General features: G+C 38.6%; 1 protein-coding gene and 1 pseudogene across 2 annotated transcripts in view; one reads left to right on the forward strand and one right to left on the reverse strand.

Moving 5' to 3' along the window:
• Window positions 1–27,817, reverse strand: part of M1AP (meiosis 1 associated protein) — a 116,445-nt gene that overhangs the window by 41,792 nt on the left and 46,836 nt on the right. Inside the window, exons 3-4 of the mRNA XM_079110408.1 lie at window positions 24,264–24,449; window positions 18,646–18,814 (exon numbers count right to left, since the gene is read on the reverse strand). Of these exons, the coding sequence (XP_078966534.1) occupies window positions 18,646–18,814; window positions 24,264–24,449 (355 nt within the window). The remainder of the gene's footprint in view (window positions 1–18,645; window positions 18,815–24,263; window positions 24,450–27,817) is intronic.
• Window positions 25,645–27,751, forward strand: LOC306644526 (tetratricopeptide repeat protein 14-like; annotated as a pseudogene). The gene is made up of 2 exons: window positions 25,645–25,683; window positions 26,587–27,751. The product of its transcript is annotated as a tetratricopeptide repeat protein 14-like (transcript).

The following is a 27,817-nucleotide window of genomic DNA, read 5'->3' on the forward strand; positions in this document are numbered from 1 at the left end:
GATAGCTCAGTTGGTAGAGCGCTTTCCTGTCAAGCCCAAAGCCCTGGGTTTGATCCCCAGTACCGCCAAAAAAAAAAAAAAAAAAAAAGCTGGCATTTCATTGATGATTCAGTTTGGGGAGAACTGAAACCCTAATGATACTCAATGTTCTATTCATTAATATGTACCATTTAATTATATCTTAAGCTATATTAAAAAGGAGTTTTAAATATTCCCAATAAATATTCTATACATCTTTTTGTTAAAATTTATTTCTAAGAGGTTGAGGTTATAAGTCAGAGTTATAGTATTTGCCTGGGAAGCCTAGGTTTGATCTATAGTACCACTAATGCAAACAACCACCCCCAAAAACAAAACAAAACTTAGAAAAAGATTTAGTTCTAAGTACTTCACATTTTATTATTTGCAAAAGGTATTTCTTAAAAATTTAATGTACTAAGAATTTTTTTCCAATTATAGAAATGCAGTTGTTTTTCCCCATTTTTTATTGGTGCATTATAGTTGTACATAATGGTGAGATTCGTTGTTATATATTGGTGCATGTGCACAATATAACAATATAATTTGGCCAATATCCCTCTCCAGCACTTTTCCATTCTCCCCTCCTCCCACCACCTAGTCCCTTTCCTCTATTCTACTCATCTCCCTTTGCTTCTCATGTGCTTGCCCCCCACCTCTCTTTTCCTTTTTTATGTTCTAGCTTCTACAAATGAGAGAAAACATGTGACCCTTGGCCTTCTGAGTCTGGCTTATATCACTTAATGTAATAGCCTCAAGTTCCATCCATTTTCCTGTGAATGACATAATTTCAGTTTTCTTTATGGTTGAATAAATTTCATATATATATATCACAATTTCTTTATCCATCCATCCATCTGTTGATGAACACATTCTTTAAGTTTCTGCCAGCCTTAGAAGGTTTTTACTTCCTTTTTGATTTTGGAGGATAGTTTTGCTGGACATAATAATCTTAGTTTGTTATTTTCTTTCAGAACTGGAACACATCCTTTCAAGCATTCCTGGCTTTTAGAGATTGTGCTGAGAAACTGAAAGTAATTCTAACTGGCTTGACTCTAAATGTGACCTGACATCTTTCTCTTGAGGTTTTTAGAATTCTATTCTTGATCTGCATGTTAGCCATTTTAATTATAATGTATTGTAGAGAAGTTCTTTTTTGAGCTTGTCTTTTTGGAGTTCTGAGTGCCTCCTGTATCTGGATGTTCATCTTATTCTCAGGGTTTGGAAAATTTTCTATTATTTCCATGAAGATGCTATCCATTCCATTAGCCAGCATCTCACAACCCTCCTCAATTCCTATCTTAAATTTTGTCTCTTAATGTTGTCCCAGAGTTTTTTTTTTTAAATATATTCTAATAATAGTTACTTCTTTTCTTTCCTTTTTTTCTTTTTCTTTTTTGGTGCTAGAGATTGAACCCAGGACCTTCTATACCAAATGAGCTATATCCGCAGTCCTATTTTCTTTTCTTTAATACTCTGCAAATGTTCAAGGCTGGCCATTGTCTTCCAGCTCTGAGATTCTGTCTTCTGTTTGGTCTGTTCTACTAGACTTTCAGGTGAACATTTTATTTGATTTATTGGGATTTTCATTTCCATGATTTTTGTTTGGTTATTTTTCAATATTTCTATCTCTAACATTCATTTCTTGTACTGACTTCCTTAATTCATTCAATTGTTTTTCTGTGTTCTTTTGGAATTTTATTGATCATTTTTATGAGTTATTCTTTTGAGTTCTAACCTGGTATTTTGTCCACTTCAGTATCTTTGAGGTCAGTTGCTGGTAATTATGAAGTTTAGGAGGTGTTGTATTACCTTGATTTTTCATGTTTCTTGTATTCCTGTGTTGGATTTTATGCATCTGTTGGGATATGAATTTCTTTTCCACTCTTATATGTGGGCCTTTTTAGGGCACAGACTTCTTTTGCCAAAGTGTGCTAGAGTGATCTAGATTGAAACCCCCTTATAGGTGTGATATCCACAGTCTTTGTGTTAATTCTCTGTTTTTGATGTAGCAGTGGATGTCCATGAGTGGAACCTGAAGCCCACCTGTAGGCATTTGTACTTGGGGCCTAGTCATTGGCTTGGATTTCTGTCACTTCTATTCTTTGTATTGAAGTATAGCTGATGTTTGAATGTCATTAATTTGTATGTAGAGCAAAGTGTGCAATCTTTTGTCTGAGTTTAGTTCAGCAGCGGAGTCTCTCCCTGTGAACTTGTAGTATCTCTGTATATCCCCAGCACCTCACAGGATGGGGGAAACAAATGATAGTAACAAACAATGCAAACAATATACAGCATTAAAATAAATACCAGGTTCCTACTATGACATTTACAACATTAATAACAAAATAAAAACCCCAGGAATGGTGGGACCAGCAGTTGTCAATAGCAAAAATAATAATAACCATGAACTAGATCTGGCTTTAAAGCAAATGGTAGAGGTCGACTATGTTATTCACAGCAGTAATAACTTCAACCCCATGAATGGTGGAGGCAGGAGTTATATAAACCAATTAGTTCCCAAAGATGGTAAAAATATAGTTAAGAAAAAGGAAAATGTGATAGGAAGGTAGAAGAGAGTTTACAAGCAAGGCATGGTGGCTCACACCTGTAATCCCAGTGACTAGGGAGGCTGAAGCGGGAGGATTGCAAGTTCAAGGCCAGTATCAGTAATTTAGCAAGTCCCGAAGCAATTTAGCAACACCTTGTCTCAAAATAAACATACAAAGGGCTAGGAGCCAAATGTGTTGATGCATGCCTGTAATCCCAGCAGCTCAGGAGGCTGAGGCAAGAGGATTGCAAGTTCGAAGTCAGCCTTAGCAATTTAGCAGGCCCTATGAAACTTAGTGATACTCTGTCTCAAAATAAAAAATAAAATGGGCTGGGGATGTGGTTTAGTGGTTAAGTGCTCCTAGGTTAAATCCACAAAACCAATTACAACAACAACAACAACAAAGAAGAATAAGTGAGTTTAAAAAGTCCAAAAAAGTTAATACAGAGAATGTAGAAGAGATGTAGCAAGTAATGTTTATAATGAAGGAGGAGAAAAATAGGAAAAAACAAAGTAAAGGGAGAGAGAAAGAAAGAACAAGAGAAGTAGACTGTTAGCAGGAGAAGAAAGGAAAAAAAACAGAAAGATTTAACAAAAACAAAACAAGACAAAAACAAAATAAGCAAACAAAAACTCAAAACTTCAAATGATAAGGCAAGGAAAAATAACATTTTTCCTTTTGGCATTTTAAAAATGCCATAAACGAGAAAAAAAAAAACAGATATGTATGTGTATATATATGTCACCGAACCAATCAGCACAGCAAGAATACCAATGGGGGAAAAAAGAAAGAAAAAAATGGAAAAAAGATTCTTAAAGAAAAACGAAGGAATTGTCTCTACTGAAGTGGTCAAAACAGTCAGAGAGTGAGTGTTCACTGCCTATGCCCGACTGTCCTTCTTTCCATTTCTTCTTGGTCTATGTACGGAGAGAGAGAGTGAGTGCGTGTGTGCAAGGGCTGGGGGATATTAACCCCTTCCTCTTTTTATGTTGCTCACTGAGCTGCCAAGTGAAGTGGTCTAAGACTGAAGCTGGTTGAAACAGCTGTCAGCTTCCTTTATCACCTGTATAAGATAAGATGGAGTGGGACATATGTCAACTGGAGTTTTGTCCTTACAGAGCATATCAGTGAACTCCCAGGGTGGGGCTGCCTGCAGAGTTCTATGAGGGGAGTTCCAGTAGCTGGGGCTTACTTCTAATCAGGCTTTAGGGGCTTTGTTGGACAGTATCTGTTCTGGAGAGATTAGATCAGCATACCCCTAGGGCCAGGCAGATGCCAGTCTCTCCTGGGAGTCTGGATCTCAGAAGCCTCCCAGGAATTCTACTTGTGTGGCAGAGGAGTCAATTGTCTACACATTGCTGCCCACAAACACAGACTCCCCAAGTTTAGTCCCTGAGTATATTTATGCCCACTTGTTCAGATTCCTAACCCTCTTCAGCTGGTCACATGAACCACCAGACTTAAAGGAAAAGCTGAATTGGCTTCCCTTCATTTTTCTGAATTGAATCCCCCTGGGTACAATCTTCCCTGTGCCTGTTTCCCTCATGTTCTGTTAGGTACATCCTAGACACAGGACAGGAGCCTGTTGGGCAATATGGCAATGTTTAGTATGATATTCTGGCTTTGGTAGCAGCAGCTGCAGTGTGGCCTCCTCAAATGGCTTCTGCCTCAGCTCTTTGCATGCCAGTTAAGAAATACAGAGCCCTTTTCAAGCACCATTTCACAGAGCAGCCTCTGGATCAGCTAAGTTCAGGTTGCTTTTCTATCTCAGTTTTTTTCCACACCAAATCTGTTTATTTGTGTTTCTCTGTGTTATTCCTCCCCTCTGTGGTGAACCAGAGCTGCTACTGCCACTACCACTGCTTGGCTCCAATGTACTTTCTTCTTTGCTCAATGCACTTGAAATTCTGAGTCTCTAAGACACTTTCACTGATATTGAACTTTAGTGAAATCCCTCTTTCACCCAATTCACTGTGAAATGGTATTCCCGGGAGTTTCAAGATGGCGGCCTAGAGGGTGGCTGCATCTCATGTTGCTCCAGGACTCAGGATTCAAAAGAGGAGAAATTGAGAGACTTGGGATCAACTCAAAGCAGCCGGGTGAGTCTCTCCCATTGGGGAGGCATCCCGGATGGGACGGTAGTCCTGGAACGTAGGGAACTTGTGAAGTAGAGCTGCCGGCGAGACGCCCCTCCCCCTGCTGGAGCAGTGAACTCGGACAACTGGGAGCATCATAGAGGAGGCCGCTCAGCACAGCGCTGGGACTTGGAGCAACCACTGGGGCTCCGGTGGCTGCCCAGGGGAGGAGCGGCGAGGAGAGCTGTGTGGACTCAGGACACCTGGGCCTGCCCTGAGGAGGAGGAGGAGGAGTGTGGCCACTTGGATTCGGAGTGACTACACCAGAGCTACAGGCAGTTGCCAGAGGAGAAGCCGTGCGGCGAGCTGTTTGGACTTAGAGCGACGCTTCTTAACACTGGACTGCCCTGGGGACGAAGAGGAGGAGGAGCGCGGCTGCTTGGATTCGGAGTGGCTATACCAGAGCTACAGGCAGTTGCCAGAGGAGGGGCTGCGTGGTGAGCTGTTTGGACTCAGACCACTTCTGAACACCGGGGCCTGCCCTGAGGAGTAGGAGGAGGAGGAGGAGGAGCGCTGTGGGTCGTGTGGACTCGCAGTGACTGCATTAGAGCTCCAGGCGGCTGCTCAGAGGAGGAGGCGATTGGTGAGTTGTTTGGACTTAAAGCGACCGCTCCTGAACACAGGGGAGCTGCCTGGAGGAGAAGCGCGGTGGGTCGCTTGGTCTCGAGTGGCCGCACCAGAGCTCCAGGCGGTTGCCCAGAGGATGCATGCAGCGGGTCACGTGGATTCAGAGCCACTCAGAGTGACTGCTCCTGAACACCAGGGGGGTTACCTGGAGGAGGAGGAGGAACAGGGAGGGTCATTTTGACTCGGAGTGATTGATTGCCCTGGGCTACGGGTGGTTGGTGGGAGGAGGCACGCAGTGAGTTGCTTGGTCTCCTAGTGACCACACCGGAATACCGGGTGGCTGTCTGGAGGAAGAGGCGTGTGGCGAGTCTCTGGGACTCAGCGATTGTACGGAGCCCCAGGTGGCTGCTCAGAGGAGGGGCCGCATAGCCAGGTGATTAGGTGCAGAGCAGGGTCCCAGGATCTAGGAGGCTTCTTGGTGGAAGAGCCGCACAGAGACAGGCTTAGGGGCGGAGCAAAGGTTCCAGGACTGCGGGCAGATTCTCTGAGGAGGGGCAGCCAAAGGAGATTCATCTGTGAAGGGTGAGGCTCCCAGGCCCAGGAGGTAGGGCCGGGCCCCTGGGAACTTTGCAGAGGAAGGCAGCCCAGCCCAGGTGGTAGCTGTAAATTGAGGGGAACCTCTAGGAGGGAACTGACCAATGAGACCTCCCCACCGGGTGAGTCTTCCCTGCCGGGTGATTCTTGCTTTAATTTCTTGTGCTATGGGAGTCCTGTTAAGGAAGTCTGGTCCTAAGCCGACATGTTGAAGATCTGGACCTACTTTTTCTTCTATAATCTGCAGGGTCTCTGGTCTGATTCCGAGGTCCTTAATCCATTTTGAGTTTAGTTTCGTGCATGGTGAGAGATATGGGTTTAGTTTCATTCTGTTGCATATGGATTTCCAATTCTCCCAGCACCATTTGTTGAAGAGGCTATCTTTTCTCCATTGCATATTTTTGGCACCTTTGTCTAGTATGAGAAAATTGTATTTATTTGGGTTTGTGTCCGTGTCCTCTATTCTGTACCATTGATCTACCTTTCTATTTTGGTACCAATACCATGCCGTTTTTGTCACTATTGCTTTGTAGTAGAGTTGAAGATCTGGTATTGCAATACCCCCTGTTTCACTCTTTCTGCTAAGGATTGCTTTAGCTATTCTGGGTTTCTTATTCTTCCAGATGAATTTCATAATTGCTTGCTCTATTTCTGTAAGGTACGTGATTGGGATTTTAATTGGAATTGCATTGAATTTGTATAGCACTTTAGGTAGTATGGCCATTTTGACAATATTAATTCTTCCTATCCAAGAACATGGAAGATCTTTCCATCTTCTAAGGTGTTCTTTAATTTCTTTCTTTAGTGTTGTATAGTTCTCATTGTAGAGGTCTTTTACCTCTTTTGTGAGATTGATTCCCAAGTATTTTATTTTTTTCGAGGCTATTGTGAATGGGGTAGTTTTCCTAATTTCTCTTTCTGAAGATTCATCACTTATGTATAAAAATGCGTTGGATTTATGGGCATTGATCTTGTAACCTGCTACTTTACTGAATTCACTTATGAGTTCTAAGAGTTTTCTGGTGGAATTTCCAGGTTCCTCTAAATATATAATCATGTCATCAGCAAACAGGGATAGTTTGAGTTCTTCTTTTCCAATTCGTATCCCTTTAATTTCTTTGGTTTGTCTAATTGCTCTGGCCAGAGTCTCAAGAACGATGTTGAATAGAAGTGGTGAAAGAGGGCATCCCTGCCTTGTTCCAGTTTTTAGGGGGAATGCTTTCAGTTTTTCACCATTTAGAATGATATTAGCCATGGGCTTAGCATAAATGGCCTTTACAATATTAAGGAATGTTCCCACTATCCCTATTTTTTCTAGTGTTTTGAGCATGAAGGGGTGCTGTATTTTATCAAATGCTTTTTCTGCATCTATTGAAATAATCATGTGATTCTTGACTTTAAGTCTATTAATATGGTGAATTACGTTTATTGATTTCCTGATGTTGAACCAACCTTGCATCCCTGGGATGAAACCCACTTGATCATGGTGCACTATCTTTTTAATATGTTTTTGTATGCGATTTGCTAAAATTTTGTTGAGAATTTTTGCGTCGATGTTCATTAAGGATATTGGTCTGAAATTTTCTTTCCTCGATGTGTCTCTGTCTGGTTTAGGTATCAGTGTGATATTGGCTTCATAGAATGAGTTTGGGAGGGTTCCCTCCTCTTCTATTTTATGGAATACTTTGAGAAGTATTGGAATGAGCTCTTCTTTAAAGGTTTTGTAGAACTCGGCTGAGAACCCATCTGGTCCCGGACTTTTCTTTGTTGGTAGGCTTTTGATGACTTCTTCTATTTCAGTACTTGAAATTGGTCTATTTAAATTGTGTATGTCCTCCTCGTTCAGTTTAGGCAATTCATATGTCTCTAGAAACCTGTCGATGTCTTCGAAATTTTCTATTTTGTTGGAGTATAGATTTTCAAAATAGCTTCTAATTATGTTTTGTATTTCAATCCTGTCTGTTGTGATATTTCCTTGTTCATTCCGAATTTTAGTGATTTGGGTTTTCTCTCGTCTTCTCTTTGTTAGTGTGGCTAAAGGTTTATCAATTTTGTTTATTTTTTCGAAGAACCAACTATTTATTTTGTCAATTTTTTGTATTGTTTCTTTTGTTTCAATTTCATTGATTTCAGCTCTGAGTTTAACTATTTCCTGTCTTCTACTACTTTTGGTGCTGTTCTGTTCTTCTTTTTCTAGGGCTTTGAGCTGTAGTGTTAGTTCGTTTATTTGTTGAGTTTTACTTCTTTTATTAAATGCGCTCCATGAAATAAATTTCCCTCTAAGTACTGCTTTCATAGTGTCCCAGACATTTTGATATGATGTTTCTTTGTTCTCATTACCTCTAAGAATTTTTTAATTTCCTTCCTAATATCTTCTGTTATCCATTCATCATATAATAGCATATTGTTTAATCTCCAGATGTTGGAATAGTTTCTGTGTTTTACTCTTTCATTTATTTCTAACTTCAATCCATTATGATCTGATAGAATACATGGTAGTGTCTCTATCTTCTTGTATTTGCTAACATTAGCTTTGTGGCATAATATATGGTCTATTTTAGAGAAGGATCCATGTGCTGCTGAGAAGAAAGTGTATTCACTCTTGGTTGGATGGTATATTCTATAAATGTCCGTTAAGTCTAAATTATTGATTGTGTTATTGAGATCTATGGTTTCTTTGTTCAATTTTTGTCTGGAAGATCTGTCCAGTGGTGAGAGAGGCGTGTTAAAATCACCTAGTATTATTGTGTTGTGGTCTATTTGGTTTCTGAAATTGAGAAGGATTTGTTTGACATACATGGATGAGCCACTGTTTGGGGCATAGATGTTTATGATTGTTATATCTTGCTGATTTATGCTTCCCTTAAGCAGTATGAAATGACCTTCTTTATCCCTTCTGACTAACTTTGGCTTGAAGTCCACATTATCGGAAATGAGGATGGATACTCCAGCTTTTTTGCTGAGTCCATGTGCATGGTATGTTTTTCCCCATCCTTTCACCTTTAGTCTATGGGTATCTTTTTCTATGAGGTGAGTCTCTTGCAGGCAACATATTGTTGTATCTTTCTTTTTAATCCAATCTGCCAGTCTATGTCTTTTGATTGATGAATTCAGGCCATTAACATTCAGGGTTATTATAGAGAAATGATTTGGTTTCCCGGTCATTTGGTTCATTTTTAAAATTTTGTTTATTTATTTGTTTGACACAACTTGTTTCCCCCTTTATTTGACAATTCCTTTAGGATAATTCCTCCCTTTGCTGATTTGCTTCTTTGTTTTTCATCTCTTCCTCATGGAATATTTTGCTGAGAATGTTCTGTAATGCTGGCTTTCTTTTTGTAAATTCTTTTAGCTTTTGTTTATCATGGAAGGATTTTATTTCATCGTCAAATTTGAAGGTAAGTTTTGCTGGGTATAAGATTCTTGGTTGGCATCCATTTTCTTTCAGAGCTTGAAAAATGTTGTTCCAGGCCCTTCTAGCTTTTAGGGTCTGGATTGAAAAATCTGCTGATATGCGTATTGGTTTCCCCCTGAATGTAATTTGGTTCTTTTCTCTCACAGCCTTTAAAATTCTGTCTTTATTTTGTATGTTCGGTATTTTCATTATAATGTGCCTTGGTGTGGGTCTGTTGTAATTTTGTGTATTTGGAGTCCTATAAGCCTCTTGAACTTGATTTTCCATTTCATTCTTCAGATTTGGGAAATTTTCTGATATTATTTCATTGAATAGGTTGTTCATTCCTTTGGCTTGTTTCTCTACACCTTCCTCAATCCCAATAATTCTTAAATTTGGCCTTTTCATGATATCCCATAGTTCTTGTAGATTCTGTTCATGATTTCTTACCATCTTCTCTGTTTGTTCAACTTTGTTTTCAAGGTTAAATATTTTGTCTTCAATGTCTGAGGTTCTGTCTTCCAGGTGTTCTATCCTATTGGATATGCTTTCTATGGAGTTCTTAATTTGGTTTATTGTTTCCTTCATGTCAAGGATTTCTGTTTGGTTTTTTTTTCAATATCTCTAACTCTTTATTGAAATGATCTTTTGCTTCCTGTATTTGCTCTTTTAACTGTCGATTGGTGCGATCAATCAATGCTTGCATTTGCTCTTTCATCTCATCGTTTGCTTCTCTGATCATTTTAATTATGTACATTCTGAACTCCTTTTCTGTCATTTCTTCTGCCATGCTGTCACTGGGTTTTATTGATGTAACATCTAGATTTGTTTGCAGCATTTTCTTTCCTTGTTTTCTCATATTGTTCAGGTATCAGAGGACTGCTGAGATATTGCAGATTTCCTCTATTGACTTACAATGTCCCTGAAGATTTCTATATATATCCCCCCTTAGCCTTCAGTAGGCTGATGTCTTGGAGGAAGTTGATAATGTGGTGCTCCACAAGGAAGCTGCCTCTCTAGGAGTGGTGGCCTTCAGGTGGGGTATAATCCCTGCTAGTGGGCAGAGGTGCCTCCACTTGTTGACCAATGGTCATCCAAAGGGGACCTAGGCTGTGGGCTGAGGCCAGGCCTGTTTGGGCCTGAGTCTCTGCTTTTACCGTCCTTGTGGGGAAACCACACCCAGCAGGGAAGACTCACCTGGTGGGGAGGTCTCGCTGGTCAGTTCCCTCCTAGAGGTTCCCCTCAATTTACAGCTACCGCCTGGGCTGGGCTGCCTTCCTCTGCAAAGTTCCCAGGGGCCCGGCCCTACCTCCTGGGCCTGGGAGCCTCACCCTTTGCAGATGACTCTCCTTAGGCTGCCCTTCCTCAGAGAATCTGCCCGCAGGGCTGGAACCTTCGCTCCGCCCTAAGCCTGTCTCTGTGCGGCTCTTCCACCAAGAAGCCTCCTAGATCCTGGGACCCTGCTCTGCACCTAATCGCCTGGCTATGCGGCCCCTCCTCTGAGCAGCCACCTGGGGCCCTGTACAATCGCTCTGAATTCCAGAGACCTGCGACACGCCTCTTCTTCCAGACAGCCGCCCAGTATTCCGGTGGGGTCACTCGGAGTCCAAGAAACTCACTGCGTGCCTCCACCTCCACCAACCACCCGTAGCCCTGGGCAATCAATCACTCCGAGTCGAAGTGACCCTCCCCGTTCCTCCTCCTTCTCCAGATAACCCCCGGGGTGTTCAGGAGCGGTCGCTCTGACTGGCTCTGAGTCCACGTGACCCGCAGCACGGGTCCTCTGGGCAACCGCCCGGAGCTCTGGTGCGGCCACTCAAGACCAAGCGTCCCACCATGCTTCTCCTCCAGGCAGCCCCCCTGTGTTCAGGAGCTGTCACTTTAAGTCCAAACAACTCACCACTCGCCTTCTCCTCTGAGCAGCCGCCTGGAGCGCTAATGCAGTCACTGGGAGTCCAAACGACCCGCCGCGCTCCTCCTCCTCCTCCTCCTACTCCTCCGGGCAGGCCCCGGGGTTCAGAAGTGGTCTGAGTCCAAACAACTCGCCACGCAGCCCCTTCTCTGGCAACCGCCTGTAGCTCTGGTGTAGTCACCCTGAATCCAAGCGGCCACGCTCCTCTTCCTCCTCCTCGTCCTCAGGACAGGCCCCGGGGTTCAGAAGCGTCGTTCTGAGTCCAGACAGCTCGCCGCGCAGCTTCTCCTCTGGCAACCGCCTGTAGCTCTGGTGCAGTCACTCCGAATCCAAGTGGCCACGCTCCTCCTCCTCCTCCTCAGGGCAGGCCCCGGTGTCCTGAGTCCACACAGCTCTCCTCGCCACTCTTCCCCTGGGCAGCCGCCGGAGCCCCAGTGGTTGCTCCGAGTCCCATCGCTGTGCCGAGTGGCCTCCTTTACGGCGCTCCCAGCTGTCCGAGTTCACTGCTCCAGCGGGGGGAGGGGCGTCTCGCCGGCAGTTCTACTTCACAAAGTTTCCTGCGTTCCGGGACCACCGTCCCATCCGGGATGCCTCCCCAGGGGGTGAGAGTCACCCGGCTGCTTTGAGTTGGTCCCAAGCGTCTCAATATCTCCTCTTTTGAATCCTGAGTCCTGGAGCAACATGAAATGCAGCCACCCTCTAGGCCGCCATCTTGAAACCTCGGCTATGTGTTTTATAACAGAGAAATTTGTGGAATGAAGAGTTAAAGTAACTTGTTTAAGGCCACATGGTTCTATATTGTAAAAATCCAATAGGATGGTTAAATAAATGGTAATGAAGTAATACAATATAATATCTCATAGATGTTAAAAGGAATGGATTAGATTGCTATAAGCCTACATGAAAAAATTACTAAATAAATTAATAATTGAGTAAATATCTAAATAAAATGCAGAGAATTTTAAAATTTGTTCTTTTTAGTTACACATGACAGTAGAATGTATTTTGACATATTATACATACATGGAGTATATGTATTCCCATTCTTGTGGTTGTACATGATATGGAGTTACACTGGTCATGTATTCATATATGAATATAGGAAAGTTATGTCTGAGTCATTCTACTGTCTTTCCCATTCCCATCCTCCCTCCCTTCCCTTCATTCCCCTTTTCCTAATCCAATGAACTTCTATTCTCACCCCCCCCATTATGGTGTGTTAGCATCCACATATCAGAGAGAACATTAGGCCTTTGGTTTTTTGGGATTAACCTACTTCACTTGGCATGATAGTTTACAGTTCCATCCATTTACCTTCAAATGCCTAATTTATTTCTTCATTATGGCTGAGTAATATTTAGTCACATTTTTGTAAAGAAATAGTAACAATATATTGTTACATGTTTAACCACTATGCATGTATGTGTATCAACAGCAATTCAGCAGACTGTGTCTTACACTGTTAATAAGTTAGTGGTTGACTGTGGAAAGTGGCATTTTGGGTCATTTTGAACTTTCTCTTTTATACTTCTATAATGATTAAATCTATATAACTTATAATAAAAAAATACTTGTCATAGGATAAAAGCCACAACAAAGAGCACACAGATGGATCTTTCAGCTAAATTTTAAAATAAAGAATAAAATGAACAAGTTAAACCAAGTAATAATAATGAACAAACGTACCATTTATACCTTTGAAAGAAAACAAATAATAGACTTTAAAGGTTAAAAATGAACAGAAAGTCTTAATTAATGTGAATGCAATATAAAGTTATCCTTCTAATTTTAGATCTTTTAAAGGATTTTTTTTATTTTTTAAAATTCATTTTATTGTATAGTATAAGACCAATATTGACAAGGGTTAAAACATAGAAACATAAACAGACGACTCATTGAATTTTGACCCAGAAACATCTGTGTAACTACCACCTGAGATAGCACTCTTGAGCCCCCATCTCTGCTCAGTTGCAGTTACTACTCTTCCTCTTCCTCAAAAGGATCCCTGGTCTTACCTTTCACATTGAATATTTTGCTTGTTTTTGAACTTTATATAAATGAAATCATCCAGGAGGCATTTATTTCTTAATGTTTTGTTTGTGAAATTCACCAATGCTTTTGGGTATACCTTTCCTTTATTAATTTTCTTTATTGGATAATATATTAATAGGTTTATATATACCACAAATTATACTCTCGGTGAAAATCTGGAGCATATACAATTAGGAGCTATTAGGAATAAAATTCTCATACCTAGGAATGAAATTATTTATTACTGAAACAAAGCATGCATATTTTCAACTTTTGTAGATAATGCCAAACAGTATTTCTTAATTGTAGCCCATATTTACACTCCCACTAGCAAAGCATTAGAGCTTTTGTTGTTTTGCACCCTTACTGACACTTGGTAATTTCATTCTTTTATGTTAGTCATTCAGGCAAGGTACTTAATAATATCCCATCTTAATTTATACTTCTTGACTTCCAATAAAGTTGAGCATGTTAAAGAAATTTTCTAAAATGTGAATTTACTTTCCTAATTTCTAAATTCAGTCTTTCTTTAATGATTCTGGGTCTTTCAGTCTCCAAGTCTTTTTTGTGATGTTTAGTTTTTGTTGAGCAGCACTGTACCAAAGAAGACAGAATTTAGACTGATTGAAGGATATATTCTCACTATTACTTTCAAAACAAGTCTGAAATATCAACCTTTCTTTTGATTTGTTTCTCTCTTCAAAAAGCAGAGTACAGGGCTGGAGATGTGGCTCAGTGGTGAACATTTGCCTAGTGTGGTAAGAGCCCTGGGTTCAATCCCCAGGACCAAAAAAAAGAAAAAGTTCAATTTTCATTTAATTGATATTCATGTTCATCAGAGCTTAAAATATTCTAATTAGATATAAGAAGTGTGTGAATACTATGGGTTACATAGGGAAGCTATGGGTGTTTATGTCTCATTTGAGTTGATATCATAGATAGTAACCTCAGCTTCTTCCAAATCATTTGATATTTTTTCAATTATTCATTCATTTATTCAAGAAACATTTCTAACGTGTCAGGGAGAGTGCTAAGTGCTAGTAATACAAAGATGTATAAGAAACAGACTTAGTTTCAGGTAACTGACAGTTTACTTAGGAATTGGTCATTATAAGCCAATTTCAGGGCTGTGAGTATAGCTCACAGTAAAGCATTTGTCTAGCATGTGTAAGGCCCTGGGTTCAATCTGTGGCACCAACAAAAAATAGTCTTAGAAATATATCAAACCACTCATATCCAAAAATTTTCATGAGTATCAATAATAAGAATAAAAAAATTAATAAGAATAGCTAACTTTTTACTAAGTACCTATAATGTTCTAGGTAATTAACATAAATGATCTCATTTAATTACCACAACCACTACATGGGTTAGGAATTAATAACTATGATTTAACAAGGCTAAATACCTTGCCCAAAGGTGCAATTAGGAGGTGATATACCTGGGATTAACAGTTAGGCAACCTAATTCTGGAGGACACATCCTCCTAAGAGTGAGAGAAACTACTGTTGCTAATACCCTGATAACATCAAAATTAAGCAAACAACAAAAACAAAAACTGAAGAAATAAAAGAATTAATCATGAGAAGAGCACAAACAAACTAGGAAGATTTCAAACAATGAGGCATATATAATTAGCCCACAGAAGAATTATAAGTAATTTATGAAATATTGAATTATTTAGAAGCAAATAGGAAGCTACTGGGAGAATATCAGTAAAACAAGGTAAGAGGGGCTTTCCTGCATTTAGAAGCTCTTCTATGAGCACAAGCCACTAACTATTCTAAATAAAGACTTCAGGCAGCCTCAGAGTACTCTGAGCTCTGTGCTATTATAGACACAAGTTCTTTCAAAATCGATGACTTATCTGTCCTTGACCAAAAAGAAAGAAAAAGAGCTTCTCTCTCACAGATCCAGTTTGAGAATTCAATGGGAAGGACTCATTAGTGTCCTGGAGATCTATGATTGCTTCAGTCTGAGTCATGGTCCACTCTGTGACCAGGAAGGTGGAAGTGTTACCAAATTAAGGGGGTGTAAGGGATGCTGAGTCAAATAGTCTCTACATGTATCACTGTAATCAATTAATTTAACAAATATTTTCTAATAATCTAGGATATGCTATCACTGTGACACAGAAATTGATAAAACAAGTTTCTAATTCCAGGGTGCTTACACTTTAATGCAGATTGAAAAGTTATCAAGTAGTTCACAATTCAGATTAACAGACAAAATTATTGCACAATAAAGCAATGGTAGACAATTCTGGATGGTATATAATTAAGTGCTGAATTGTGTGGTGCAGACCACAAGTGATATAGTTGTTCTAAGGAGAGGAAAATCAATACGGTAGTCATGAAACTGAATTAGGATTTAAGTTGGAGGATTTTCCTGGAAGAGGATAGGGAAGGAATTCAGAGGAAAAGACTACCAGGAGAAGAGGTATGGGAATAGAAGGGACAGTGAGTGAGTGAGGAGTTTAGCTTGGGAAAAGCGAAGTATGCGTAGTAGGTGAGAGCTCACAAACCATGTGGCTCAGGTTGGTTACCCTCCCTCTCCTGCCAGAACCATGTCAGTGGCCTCATGTTGCTGTAAACATCCATATGTTTCAGGATTTGACAGAGGAACCACACCCTTAGTCATCAAATTTCTAATTAATTATGGAGGGAGCAAGTGAGAAGGGAGAAAATGAAGATATTCTTGTGGGACAAGGAAGAGATCAAAACAGCAGGCACTTCCATGTGACACAACCTTGGAAGTGGCCCATTTAGCCAGAAAGGACTGCAGGAGGGTGAGTTATAACTTGAGTAATGGATGAATCTAAACTAGTTTAAAAAAACTTTTAAACTTCATAATTGGTAATATCTACTTGACTTACTAAAATAGTTCCATAAATTTCCAAGGCCTTAGAAATTCCAGCAAGGCATACATGGCCCTTCTCACCTAATCCTTGCCTTGCTTCACAACTTTGCTCCCACCTCTGTCTGACAGATTCTGGTCATGGGAAACTGGGAAACCATGGGCTCGTCTCTACAAGTTAATCATATCTTACTTTCTCATGTCTCTGGGTCTCCTTTCCAAGTGGCCCTTTCCTCCTTTTCCCCACCTCTGCTTGTCCTTTAAGACTGAGCTTGAATAAAATTTCTTCCAGGAAATGCAGGATTATAGATGATTTAGATGTACTCATATGTACTTATCTGCATTTTTCCCTCTAATGTAATCCTAGGAACAATTCAAGAATAAAAGTATAATATTAAAAACTAAATGATTTCCTTTTGCCCATTAGATTGGCAAAGATAAAAAAGAACAAGAAAAATCACTGGTGGAGAGTTTTATTTACTGCTGATGGAAGTGTATATTGATATGATCTTTTTGGAGACTCAGTTGGCAATAACTATATATGTATGTATATATTTGGCAATAACTATATATGTAAACATAAATATGTATGTGTATATATTTAAACATAAATGTGTATATATATATACATGTATACACATACCACACACACACACACTCACAGTTTTACATCCTAGTAACTTTAGTTCTAGGAAATTATTCCACAGAAAATGTTTGTACAAGTGTATAATTATATACCCAAAGAGAAGGTGACATAATTTGTGGGTCCAGAGCAAAAAGATCCTGTTTCAAAATAAACAATAAAAAAAGGACTGGGGATGTGGCTCAGTGGTTAAGTGCCCCTGGGTTCAATCCCTGGTACAAAAAAACAAAACAAAACACAACATTAAAAAAACATTGAAAGTACTACCATATAAAACTTTTTTCTCCCTTGGTCTTGTTTGTGAGCTATCATGGTGGGTCTTCTATTTTGTGCACGTGTGTGTGTGTGTATGTGTGTGTATGTGTGTGTTTAATTGTGGTAAGAACACTCTACATGTGATCCATTCTCAAAAAATTTTTTAAGTGTACAGTATTGTAAACTATAGGTATAAAGTTGTACAGTAGATCTCTAGAAGTTAATCATCTTATTCATCAAGTCTTGGTGTTTTTCCTTTTAAATTTGCTAGTAATATAACATTCACTCAGTGTTATGGTTTGGATATGAGGTGTTCCCCCAAAGCTCCTGTGTTAATGTAGGAATATTCAGAGATACAATGATTATATTACAAAATCTGTAACCTAACCATCCTAGTTTAAATGGACTAACTGGGTGGTAACTGTAGGCAGGTGAGGTGCTGGAGGAAGTGGGTCACAGGGGGCATGCTCTAAGGGTTCTTCTTCCCTGCAGCCCCACCCCCTTCCTGCCCTGTTTCCTGGCCACCAAGAGGTGGCCACACCCTTCTGCCATGATGTTCTGCCTCACCTTTGGCCCAGAGCAATGGACTTGGCTGAATATGAACTAAACCTCTGAAACCATTAGCCAGAATAAACTTCTCTAAGTTGTTCTTGCCAGGTATTTTGGTCACAGTGACAAAAAACTGACTAACACATCCAGGTATCAGGATACTTATAGACCCTCTCAGGTACCTGAATCCTGGTCCTGCAACTCAGCACAAAAGGTATTTGTGCTCCACCCTGACTGAGTTGTCCAGGTGCTTGCCCAGCAGGGGAACAGAGGTTAGCAGTGATGGATGGATGCAGGTAGGAAGGGCAGGGTCACTGAGGCTGGTGAAATGGCAAATGAGAACTCATTCTGAGGAAGTGGGAAGGAGGCAGGGCATGTGTGAGCCAGTGCTCTAAGGCCTGGCATATGCTCCACTGTTTAAACTTCACTTGCCAAACACAAATTTCAACATAAAATTACTAAGAATTTCAAGATAGCAACCAAAGAGATTTAAACCCCAACCATGGGTCCTTTCTGCACACAGGAGTCTGTGTGACTGCATTGGTCATTAGCCTATGAAGCCATTCCTACATGTAAATCTGTTCACGCAGCATTAAATAATAGCAAAATTAATAAGTGATTAAACAAACTTTGCTACAGACACAATAATAAAACAAAATGATATAGAGCTACAAATACAATTATCAAAACATACATAAAGTTATAGAATATTGGGTATATCATGATCCCATTAAATATTAAGTATGTATGTATAAGTGTGTGTGTGTATGTAGAAAGGAACATTTGTAAGGATACCACAATCTTAAAAGTGATTAGGGAATGAAGTAAGATTTATTTTTTAGACCTATAATATTTCAGTTTTAACTATTAACTATTATTTCTGAAATAAAATAACTATTACAAAATTTAACTTGAACACCTAAAACATCTGAACTGCAATAAAAAATGCTAGTTATTACTTAAGAACATAAAAAGACTATGGAAAATAATCTTACTGACCCATAAAAATTACTCATTAGAGTTATTGCCATTTTTTTCATTTAAAAAAATTCTTGTGGCAGGAGGACTGTAAATTTGAGGCTAGCCTGGGTAACATAATGAGATGCCATCTTGGAACAAAATCACAGAAAACCCCTTACCATCGTTGCTGGGCTCTTCAACAGGAGATGCTGAGTCCATAAGCTCCAGGACTCCCTTTGTGATCTCAACAACTTGAAGCCTCCTGACCCTGACTAGGTCGATATCTTTCAACCCCTCCTCCAATTGTTTGACCACTTCTTTTCCAGGGTGGGAAGTCAGGACAGTAATCTAAGAATAAATCCAAGAATCAATGTGTCTATTTTCCCAGGTCCAGAGCAAGAAACATCACAGCAGAAGTCTATGGTAATGGCTAATATGTTTAGTGTAAAGAGGACAATTTAACTGTAACTTATAAATAAAATTTTACTTAATCTTAGCCAAAAGGCCACCAAATGACACAGACCAATTTCACTTGACAGATTTTGGTAGGACAGGTGATCAGAACCTTTCCGATCAGACTAAGCCTAGAAAGTGACTAGTTAGAAGCAATACCTGTGTTTTAATTTTTTAAGATTGCTTGAAGCACTGGTAACATCTCATCTGTTCAAAATGCTTTGATTTTTTACATGGGAAAAAAAGGAAATAAGATCCTTCAGTTTCACTCACTAAATGTGCACTAAATATTAGGAAGCCTGTTGATCCTTTCTCTGCATAGTGCGTCCATATAGCATTCTTAGACTGATTATCTCCTTGTTTATCTTGGATCCAGTCAAGCTATTTCTGTTTTTTTTTTTTTTTTGACTCTAAAATGTACTAATTCTTGACCAATATAGTGGACTTGAAGGAATATTGAGGTGTTATGTATAATATTTTATTCCATCTGAATGAAAGTACTGTATGTTTTTCTTATAAGTTTTGTCTTGGATTTTGAAACTTGAAAGCAATTGTTAAATATATGAAGTTCTTTTGTATTTAGATGTTTTTGATTGATGAAGAGGGATGCAGATGAAATCCACAATCATTATTATTTTCTTCTTTTTTTTTTTTTTTTTTTTTTTTGGCGGTGCTGGGGATTGAACCCAGGGCCTTGTGCTTGCGAGGCAAGTACTTTACCAACTGAGCTATATCCCCAGCCTGTCATTATTATTTTCAAAGACTATTATTTTAGATAAGTTTTAGGTTCACAGCAAAATTGAGAGGAAGGCTCAGTGAGATACTAAATACCCTCTGCCCTCAAACATACAATATCGATTATCAATATTCTCCATCAGAGTGATGCATTTGTTGCAATCTATAAACCAACATTGTGTCATAATCTCAAAATCACCCAAAGTCCATAGAATACCTTAGTGCTCACTTTTGTTGTGGTACATTCTATGGTTTTGACAAATGTACAATGATATGTACCGATCATCATAATGTCATTCAGGGTATTATTATTGCTCTAAAAATCTTCTGTGCTCCACTTATTCATTCCTCCCTCTCCCATAGCCCCTGTCAACCACCAAACTTTTACTGTCTCAATAATTTCATCTTTCCCAGAATGACACACACATAGTTGGAATCATAAATTATGTAACCTTTTCAGACTGGCTCCTTTCACTTAGTAATGTGTATTTAAGGTTCTGCCACGTCTTTTTTGGCTTGATAGCTCATATGTTTTTAGCAATGAATAATATTCCATTGTCTGGTTGAACAACAGTTTATTATCCATTCACCTACTGATGGACATTTGGTTGCTTCCAAGTTTGGCAGTTACAAATGAAGCTATTATAAACATTCATGTGCAGAGTTTTGTGTGAACACATATTTTCAACTCCTCTGGGTAAATGTCAAGAAGCACAATTGTTGACTGATATTGCAAGAGTGTGTTTAGTTTCTTAAGAGCCATCAAACTGTTTTCCAAAGTGGCTATAGCATTTTGCATTTACACCAGCAAGAATGAGAGTTCCAGTTGCTCCACATCCTTACCAGTATTTGGTACTGTTAGTGCTCTGGATTTTGGCCATTCTAATAAGTGCATAGTGGTATTTCATTATGATTTTAATTTGCATTTCACTGATGATATATGATGTGGATCATTTTTTCATAAGTTATTGTATATCTTCTTTGATGAGATGTCTGTTAAGGTCTTTAGCCAATTTTTAAATCAAGTTGTTTGTTTCCTTGCTGCTGAGTTTTAAGTGTGGTTTGGATATTTTGGATCACAGTTCCGCATCATGTCTTCTTCTGGAAGTTTTACAGTTTCACATTTTACACTTTAGTCTGTGATACAATTTGTGGAGGGCAGAAGGTCAGTGTCTAGATTTATTTATTTATTTTTTGCACACAGATGTCCAGTTACTATAGCAAGCACCATTTGTTGAAAACACTATCTTTGTTCCATTTGCTCTTTGTTGCCTTTGCTCTTTTATCAGAGATCAGCTGACCATATCTTGAGGGTCTATTCCTGAGATCTCTATTCTAGTTCATTGATTTGTCTATTCTTTCACCAGTACCACACAGTCTTTGTTCAGTTTCTGGAACAATAAAATTATGAAGGTTTAGGGGAAAAGATGTCTTCATTTCTATTATGGATTTTTTGATTTGCTTTGGTTCTTCCTTAGGAGTTCTCTCTCTGTGCTTACATTACCTATCTACTTATCTACTTTGTCCATTAGAGCCCTTAGCACGTTCATCTATTCTGTGTCTACTTTATCTAGTAGAGCCCTGAGCATGTTATTCATTGCTACTTTAAGTTCTACAGCCTGTCAACACATAGGTATGGGCAACAACTTCCCTAAAAGAATTCTTAAAGCTCAGGAAATAACACCAAGAATTAATAAATGGTATGCTATTAAATTAAAAAAACTTCACAGAAAAGGAAACATGAGTGAAAAGAGAGCCTATAGGATGGGAGAAAATCTTTGCCAGCTACTCTTATTACAGAGGATTAATATTCTGAACATATAGAGAATATCAAAAAAGCAAGTAACCCTATCAACAAATGCACAAATGAACTAAACAGTTCTCAAAGGAAGAAATGCACATTATCAACAAATACATGAAGAAATGTTCAACATATTTAGCAACTAGGGAAATGCAAATCAAAACTCCAGTTAGAATGGGAGTCATCAAGAATACAGACAATAATAAATGCTAGAGAGGATGTGGGGAAAAAGAAACACTTTCACACTGTTGGTGAGTTGTAAATTAGTATACACTATGGAAATCAGTATGGAGGTTCCTCAAACAACTAGGAACGGAAACACCATATTACCAAGTTATAATACTCCATGGTGCTTATCTTAAAGAACTAAAGTCAGCATACAAGAGCAATACATGCATACCCACTTTTTTTTAAATTAAAATTTTAATTTTTTAACTTTGTGATATTGGGGATTAGACCCAGGGGCACTCTGCCACTGAATTACATCCTCAGACCTTGATAATTTTATTTTGAGACAGGGTCCTGCTAAGTTGCTGAGGCTGGCCTTGAATTTGTGATCCTCCTGCCTCAGCCTCCTGAGATGCTGCCAACTTGCTGGCTTGCATACCCATGTTTATAGTGGTACAATTCACAATAGCAGTACAATTTACAAAAGTCAAATTATGGAACCAGCCTAGGTGTCTGTCAGTTAATAAATGGATAAAGAAAACGTGGTATATATACACAATTAAGTTTTAGTTATTCACAAAGAAGAATGAAATTATGTCATTTATAGGAAAATCAATGGAGCTTGAGAGCATTATGTTAAGTGGAATAAACCAAACTCAGACAGTCAAGGATAAGGTTTTTTTCTCTCATATGTGAAAGCTAGGGAGAAAAAAGAAAAAAAAGATGGGCGATGGGGATCTTATGAAAATAGAAGGGAGATCAATAGAATAGAGGAAGGAAACTAGAGGAGATTAGAGGGGAGGGGTACTGAGGAACAAGACTGACCAAATTAAGTTGTTATATTGTATGCATGTATGAACATGTAACAATGAAGCACACTATTATGTATAATAACATACCAATAAAATATTTTTAAAAAAATTAAAAGGACTAGACCCCAAAGCCACACATGAAATTTATCACTATAGCTGGGTACAGTGGCACATGCCTATAATTCCAGTGACTTGGGAGGCTGAAGAAGGAGGATCAAAAATTCACGGCCAACTTAGTGAAACTCTGTTTCAAAAAATAAAGAGAACCGGGATATATCTCAGTGGTAATGCCCCTTGGTTCAATTCCCAGTATATATGTGTGTGTGTGTGTGTGTGTGTGTGTATGAATAAGAGTACGGTATTTCTTGCCTTCCATGTCAGTTAGGCTCCGATAAAACCCCAGCAGGTTCAGTTCTATTGAACTGGTTTCTCCTGAGGCCACAACTTGTTTAAAAAGTACAGAACACTCTTCCCCTCCAGTCTGAGGCATGAGGGAATTTCCTCCTGATATTTACTGTGAGACCTGGTTGTATTTCTGAAGAAAAAACTTACAAAATTGTGGGCCACACCTCATAACAGGATGCCTCTGAAATTTTTAACTTTCAGACTTGTCCACATCTAGCCTCCAGCAATTCATCAATTAAAGTTCAGGTTTTCCAATTCCACTTTGGTTCTAGTGGTGGTTTCTCCTCCAGTATGTTGTGATTTTTCTATATCTACCTGTCTGGGTTTAATTTTGGAGGTGGTAGTTTGCTCTATGATCTTACTTCTCTTAGGGATCCAAACAAAGTTGTCAATCTTTGAGTTTGTTTAGCATTTTGTTAGTTGTTAGGATGAAGTGGTGACTTCCAAGCTCCTTATGTGTGAAACTGGAAACCAGAAGTCCCTGCAATTATTTTTTAATGCATCTGTTTGCTGCCTGAGGTTACCAAAGGCTGAAAGTGTCTAACTCATACACACTTACGCATCCATGGAATGTTTAGCCATGACTTATTTATATTTTTAAGATTATCTCAATCTGGCACCAGAATAGTAGCAGTTTTTACATTTTGCTTAATTGCTAATCCTAAGAAAATTTACTCAATTTGATGACAAGATTTTTTTTTTAATCTCTTTTTTTTTTTTTTTTTGGTGGTGCTGGGGATTGAACACAGAGCCTAGTGTATGTGAGGCAAGCACTCTACCAACTGAATTACATCCCCAAGCTCTTGATGACAAGATTTAATTAAGAACAATTACAAGTTCCTAAGGGTACTCAGGTAATTAAAAATATAGATATCAATCTAGGAAGCTTAATATTTGAAAGTCCCAAAAATCAGAGACAGATGGCATATTCAGACTTTATTTTGATTCAGTTTTTCCTTAATTCACTTTAGTCTCTATTTTTGACCTTCTCTCTATGACAATCTTTATATTAAGAATCATAAAGGCTATATGATAAAAAGAAACATGTCTTCTATCTGCAGGGAGCTGAAAATTTAGCCTTGAAAATTACATTTGCTGGGCATGGTGACACACACTTGCAATCCCAGCAGCCTGGGAAGCTGAGGCAGGAAGATCACAAGTTCAAAGCCAGCCTCAGCAACTTAGTGACGCTTTAAGCAACTCAGCGAGGCCCTGTCTCAAAATAAAAAAAATAACAAAAGGGCTGGGGATGTGGCTTAGTGGTTAAGTGCCCCTAGTACCAACAACAACAACAAAAAAGGAAAAATTACATTCAACGTGTATGAAACATAACAACATAAGGATTAAGGATTATAATAATGAAACATCTATATGGACTAAAATGGTAGGATTACTTTGAGTCCTAAAGGCCAGTATCTCTTACCTCCAGGGAAGTGTAGGGCACAGCAGCACCTGTGGTCACATATCTGCTGTATTGTTTGAACTGCTGGAGTCCATCCTTTATTGCCAGTTGCAGAGAAGTGCTTTGTGGTCGGAAACAACCTTCTATCTGTAACATGCGGAGCTCTGAGATGCAAGCCTGCAACCTAACAAAGTTCCCTTTCACTTGCTGCAGAAAAAAATCAATCAAAGACACAAATCTTCAGTGAACCAAGTTTCAGATTAATTGACAGTCTAACTTCCTTATCAGTTACTCCTCCATAGTTGCTTTCCTGAAAAATCTGTTTATCTGACCAATATGTACTGAATGCCTACTATGTTCCAGGCACTATACTAAAATATTCCATATACCAAACAGGAAAATTTATCGCCAAAAAAGTTTTGTTTGTGCTGATTTAGCAGAAATAGGAAAGGGAGTGTTATATATTTATTTAAATAAATAGTTGTTATTTTTCAGAGCAGTTTTAGGTTTACAGAATTGAGAGTTACCACATACTCCTTTTTTTTTCCAGCTCTTTCTCCTCCATTAATAACATTTTTACATCAGTATGGCATAGTTGTAGCCAAACTAATGATGTAGCATTATTAACTCAAGACCATAGTTTGCATTAGAGTTCAGTTGTTAAGTCCTTGTATTGTACAGTTCCATGGAATCCACTTTCAATCTACCATTTTGTATCATCTAGAAAATAATTCTGATTACTAATTTGTAAATTGAGGAACACATTCAAAAGATTAAATAAGATTTAGGTTTGAATTTGTGGCTCTGCTTCTAGCAAGGATTCAAATAATTGAAAAGACCATTTATTTTTAAAAATTTTTTATTGGTGTACAATAATTATACAACATAGTGGGTTCCACCGTGGCATATTGGTATGTGCATGTAACATAATTTGATTAATTTAATCCCTGGTACCTTCCCTTGCCCTCATTCCTCCCCCCTGGTATCCTTTCTTTACCCTACTGATCATCCTTCTATTTTTATGAGATCTTTTTCTTCTTTTTTTTCTCTCTAGCTTCTACACAAGAGAAAACATACATCCCTTGACTTTCTGAGTCTGGCTTATTTCACTTAACATGGTGCTCTCTTTAGCTCCATCCATAGGAAAGGAAGTGTTTTAATTCATTCATTCATCCAATGGAAGGTCCAGTTGTGATTGCTGAGTTTTAATTTGAGTGACCTTCAAACTGGAGGCTTTAGCAGGGTTACCCTTAGACATTACCTTCATTTCTCAGTTGGTCACAGAGCTTCTCTATTTAAGAATCATGTTTTTCCAGAAATAAGGATTTTGATGTGATTGATCATTTTGGAATCAATAAAATTCTGCCTAATTATCCTTCAGGGTCATTTCAGTAAAGAAGAGATGTTCCGTTTGGTCTGCAGTCAGCTTAAGGAGCAACATGTAAGCTCCACACAAGTTGACCTCTTAGTTCTTTTCATTCTCCTTTATAAAAACTTGCTCTAAGGAAGCAATCTAATTTCATTTGACTTTAGGTCAATGTTACTTTTTCTAAGGATAAATGTATTTTGAATAAATGCAGTCTGAAGATTTGTGCCAACATTTAAAGGATTTCCATGCATCAGTGGCAGGTGGGGGAGGGGGTGAATTATATTTTGGGATGGGGAAAACTTCCTGACCAAAGAACAAAACTGAGTGGTATCTACAATGTTCATAAAAACCTTGAGTATGTACTACAATCTTCCAGGGTATGAATTTTGCTTAAGTCAACCCCTGCCTTGTTTGATTCCATAGCTGCTTACTTTATTTACTTTTTCCTGTTCCTGAATCTTGGGGAAAACACAAGAAATTGGAAATAATTCTGACACAAAAAGAACTTACAAACTAGATAGGAAGATAGGAAACTATTCAAGAAAGAAATGAGAACAAATCTGGCCTTACAAATAACCTAATAGGCTTTGAGCTTTCTTCCCTCACACATCCCAAAAGAATCTGAAAAGCCATATATACCTTTATACATTTAAAGTTGATACCCAGATTTTAAAATGCTAAATCTAAGTAGTTGCTAAAGATGTAATTTTCAGCATGTTTTAAAATATCAACATTTAAAAATAAAAAATATTAATTTTCCAGAAAGCAACTACATAAGTGTTGTTTGTTTGGGGCAGCTGCTAGGCTGCTGCCTCAGCCTTCTGGATCACTGATTCAAAAGGTGGACATGGAACTGTGTGCTAGCATCCCACCGATGGTCAGGTCCCACAATCTCTAGTCATGGCCTAGGACCTTCTGGGGCAATTCCTGAGTTGCCACCTGTGGTCATTGTTCTCCTTGCTGCAGATCAAATAGCAAGACAATCAGTACTTCCAGAGCCTTCTAGGCTGGGTATTAGAGCCTGCCAGAGGCTGCCACCCAAGTAGCATTTACAAGGCAGAAAAGAGAAGAGAGTTAATTAACAACACTGAAATACAAAAATTCATCTCCAAAAAAGCAGATTTGGTTTTTGCACTTTCCTTAGATGTCAGATGCACCTGTTATAACTTCTCAAGTTAATGAAGACAATGTAGATCATTATACAATCATCCCAATTTAAAAGAAGTCATGGAGATACCTAATGTGAACCAAATGGAGCTGTTTTTCTAAGATATTGAGAGTGATGATATAGTGACTGAAAGAATTAGTTATATTTGGGAATTTTGGTTTTTTCATGGTATTAATCTATTTAGGAAGTAGCATCATAAGAGACATATCCCACTTAGAAATCACAGTTCTTTGTCCTGTGATGTGCTTTCTCACAGTAATCATGGGGATTATTATATTACCAAACTGGTGGTGACATTATTCAAAAGAGAATTTGGCAGATACCATGAAAAACTAGCAGTGTCTCTTTCTATTTCATCCCTTCCACCACACCTATCTGGTTATTAAACTAGGTATAATTACTTCTGAAGAGATTCCTTTGTAATACAGGAGGAGTGTTGAACTAAATAGCATTTCTTTGAGTCCTATGCAAATATTATGCAGAGTTCCCTGGGATTTGTTAATCTAGAAGGAGTTGAATTCCTTCTGGAAAATCTAGGAATAGACAAATCTAATCCACCATCTTCAATGAGAGGGCTACAAAGCAAAAATTTCTCTGCAGATGATTTTGCTCCTGCATTAAGAAAAAAAAAAAAACAATCTGCATCTTAGGCTTTAATATGTGTGAAGATTGGAGTTGATATTTTAAGGTTGAATACCATGTGGATGCTATGAATAGATATAATAAAGCTCTGGAAATACATAAGAAAAATGTTGAAGTTTTGGTAGCTCATGGAACATTATATGTAATAAAAGGAAGTCTAAACAAAGTCAGAAGATTTTGAGCTTGCATTAGAAAACTGTCCAACTCAGGAATGCAAGAAAATACCTCTGCCAAATACTTATAAAAGGAGGACGGCAGTTAGAAGAAGAAAAAATTTTAAATTCTGAAAGTTACTATAAGAAAGCTTTGACTTTGGATGGGACTTTTTAAAAAAATTTATTTTTATTGTAAACAAATGGGATACATGTTGTTTCTCTGTTTGTACATGAAGTAAAG

Source organism: Sciurus vulgaris (genome assembly GCF_902686455.1).
Source record: "Sciurus vulgaris genome assembly, chromosome: 14".
Taxonomy (NCBI): domain Eukaryota; kingdom Metazoa; phylum Chordata; class Mammalia; order Rodentia; family Sciuridae; genus Sciurus; species Sciurus vulgaris.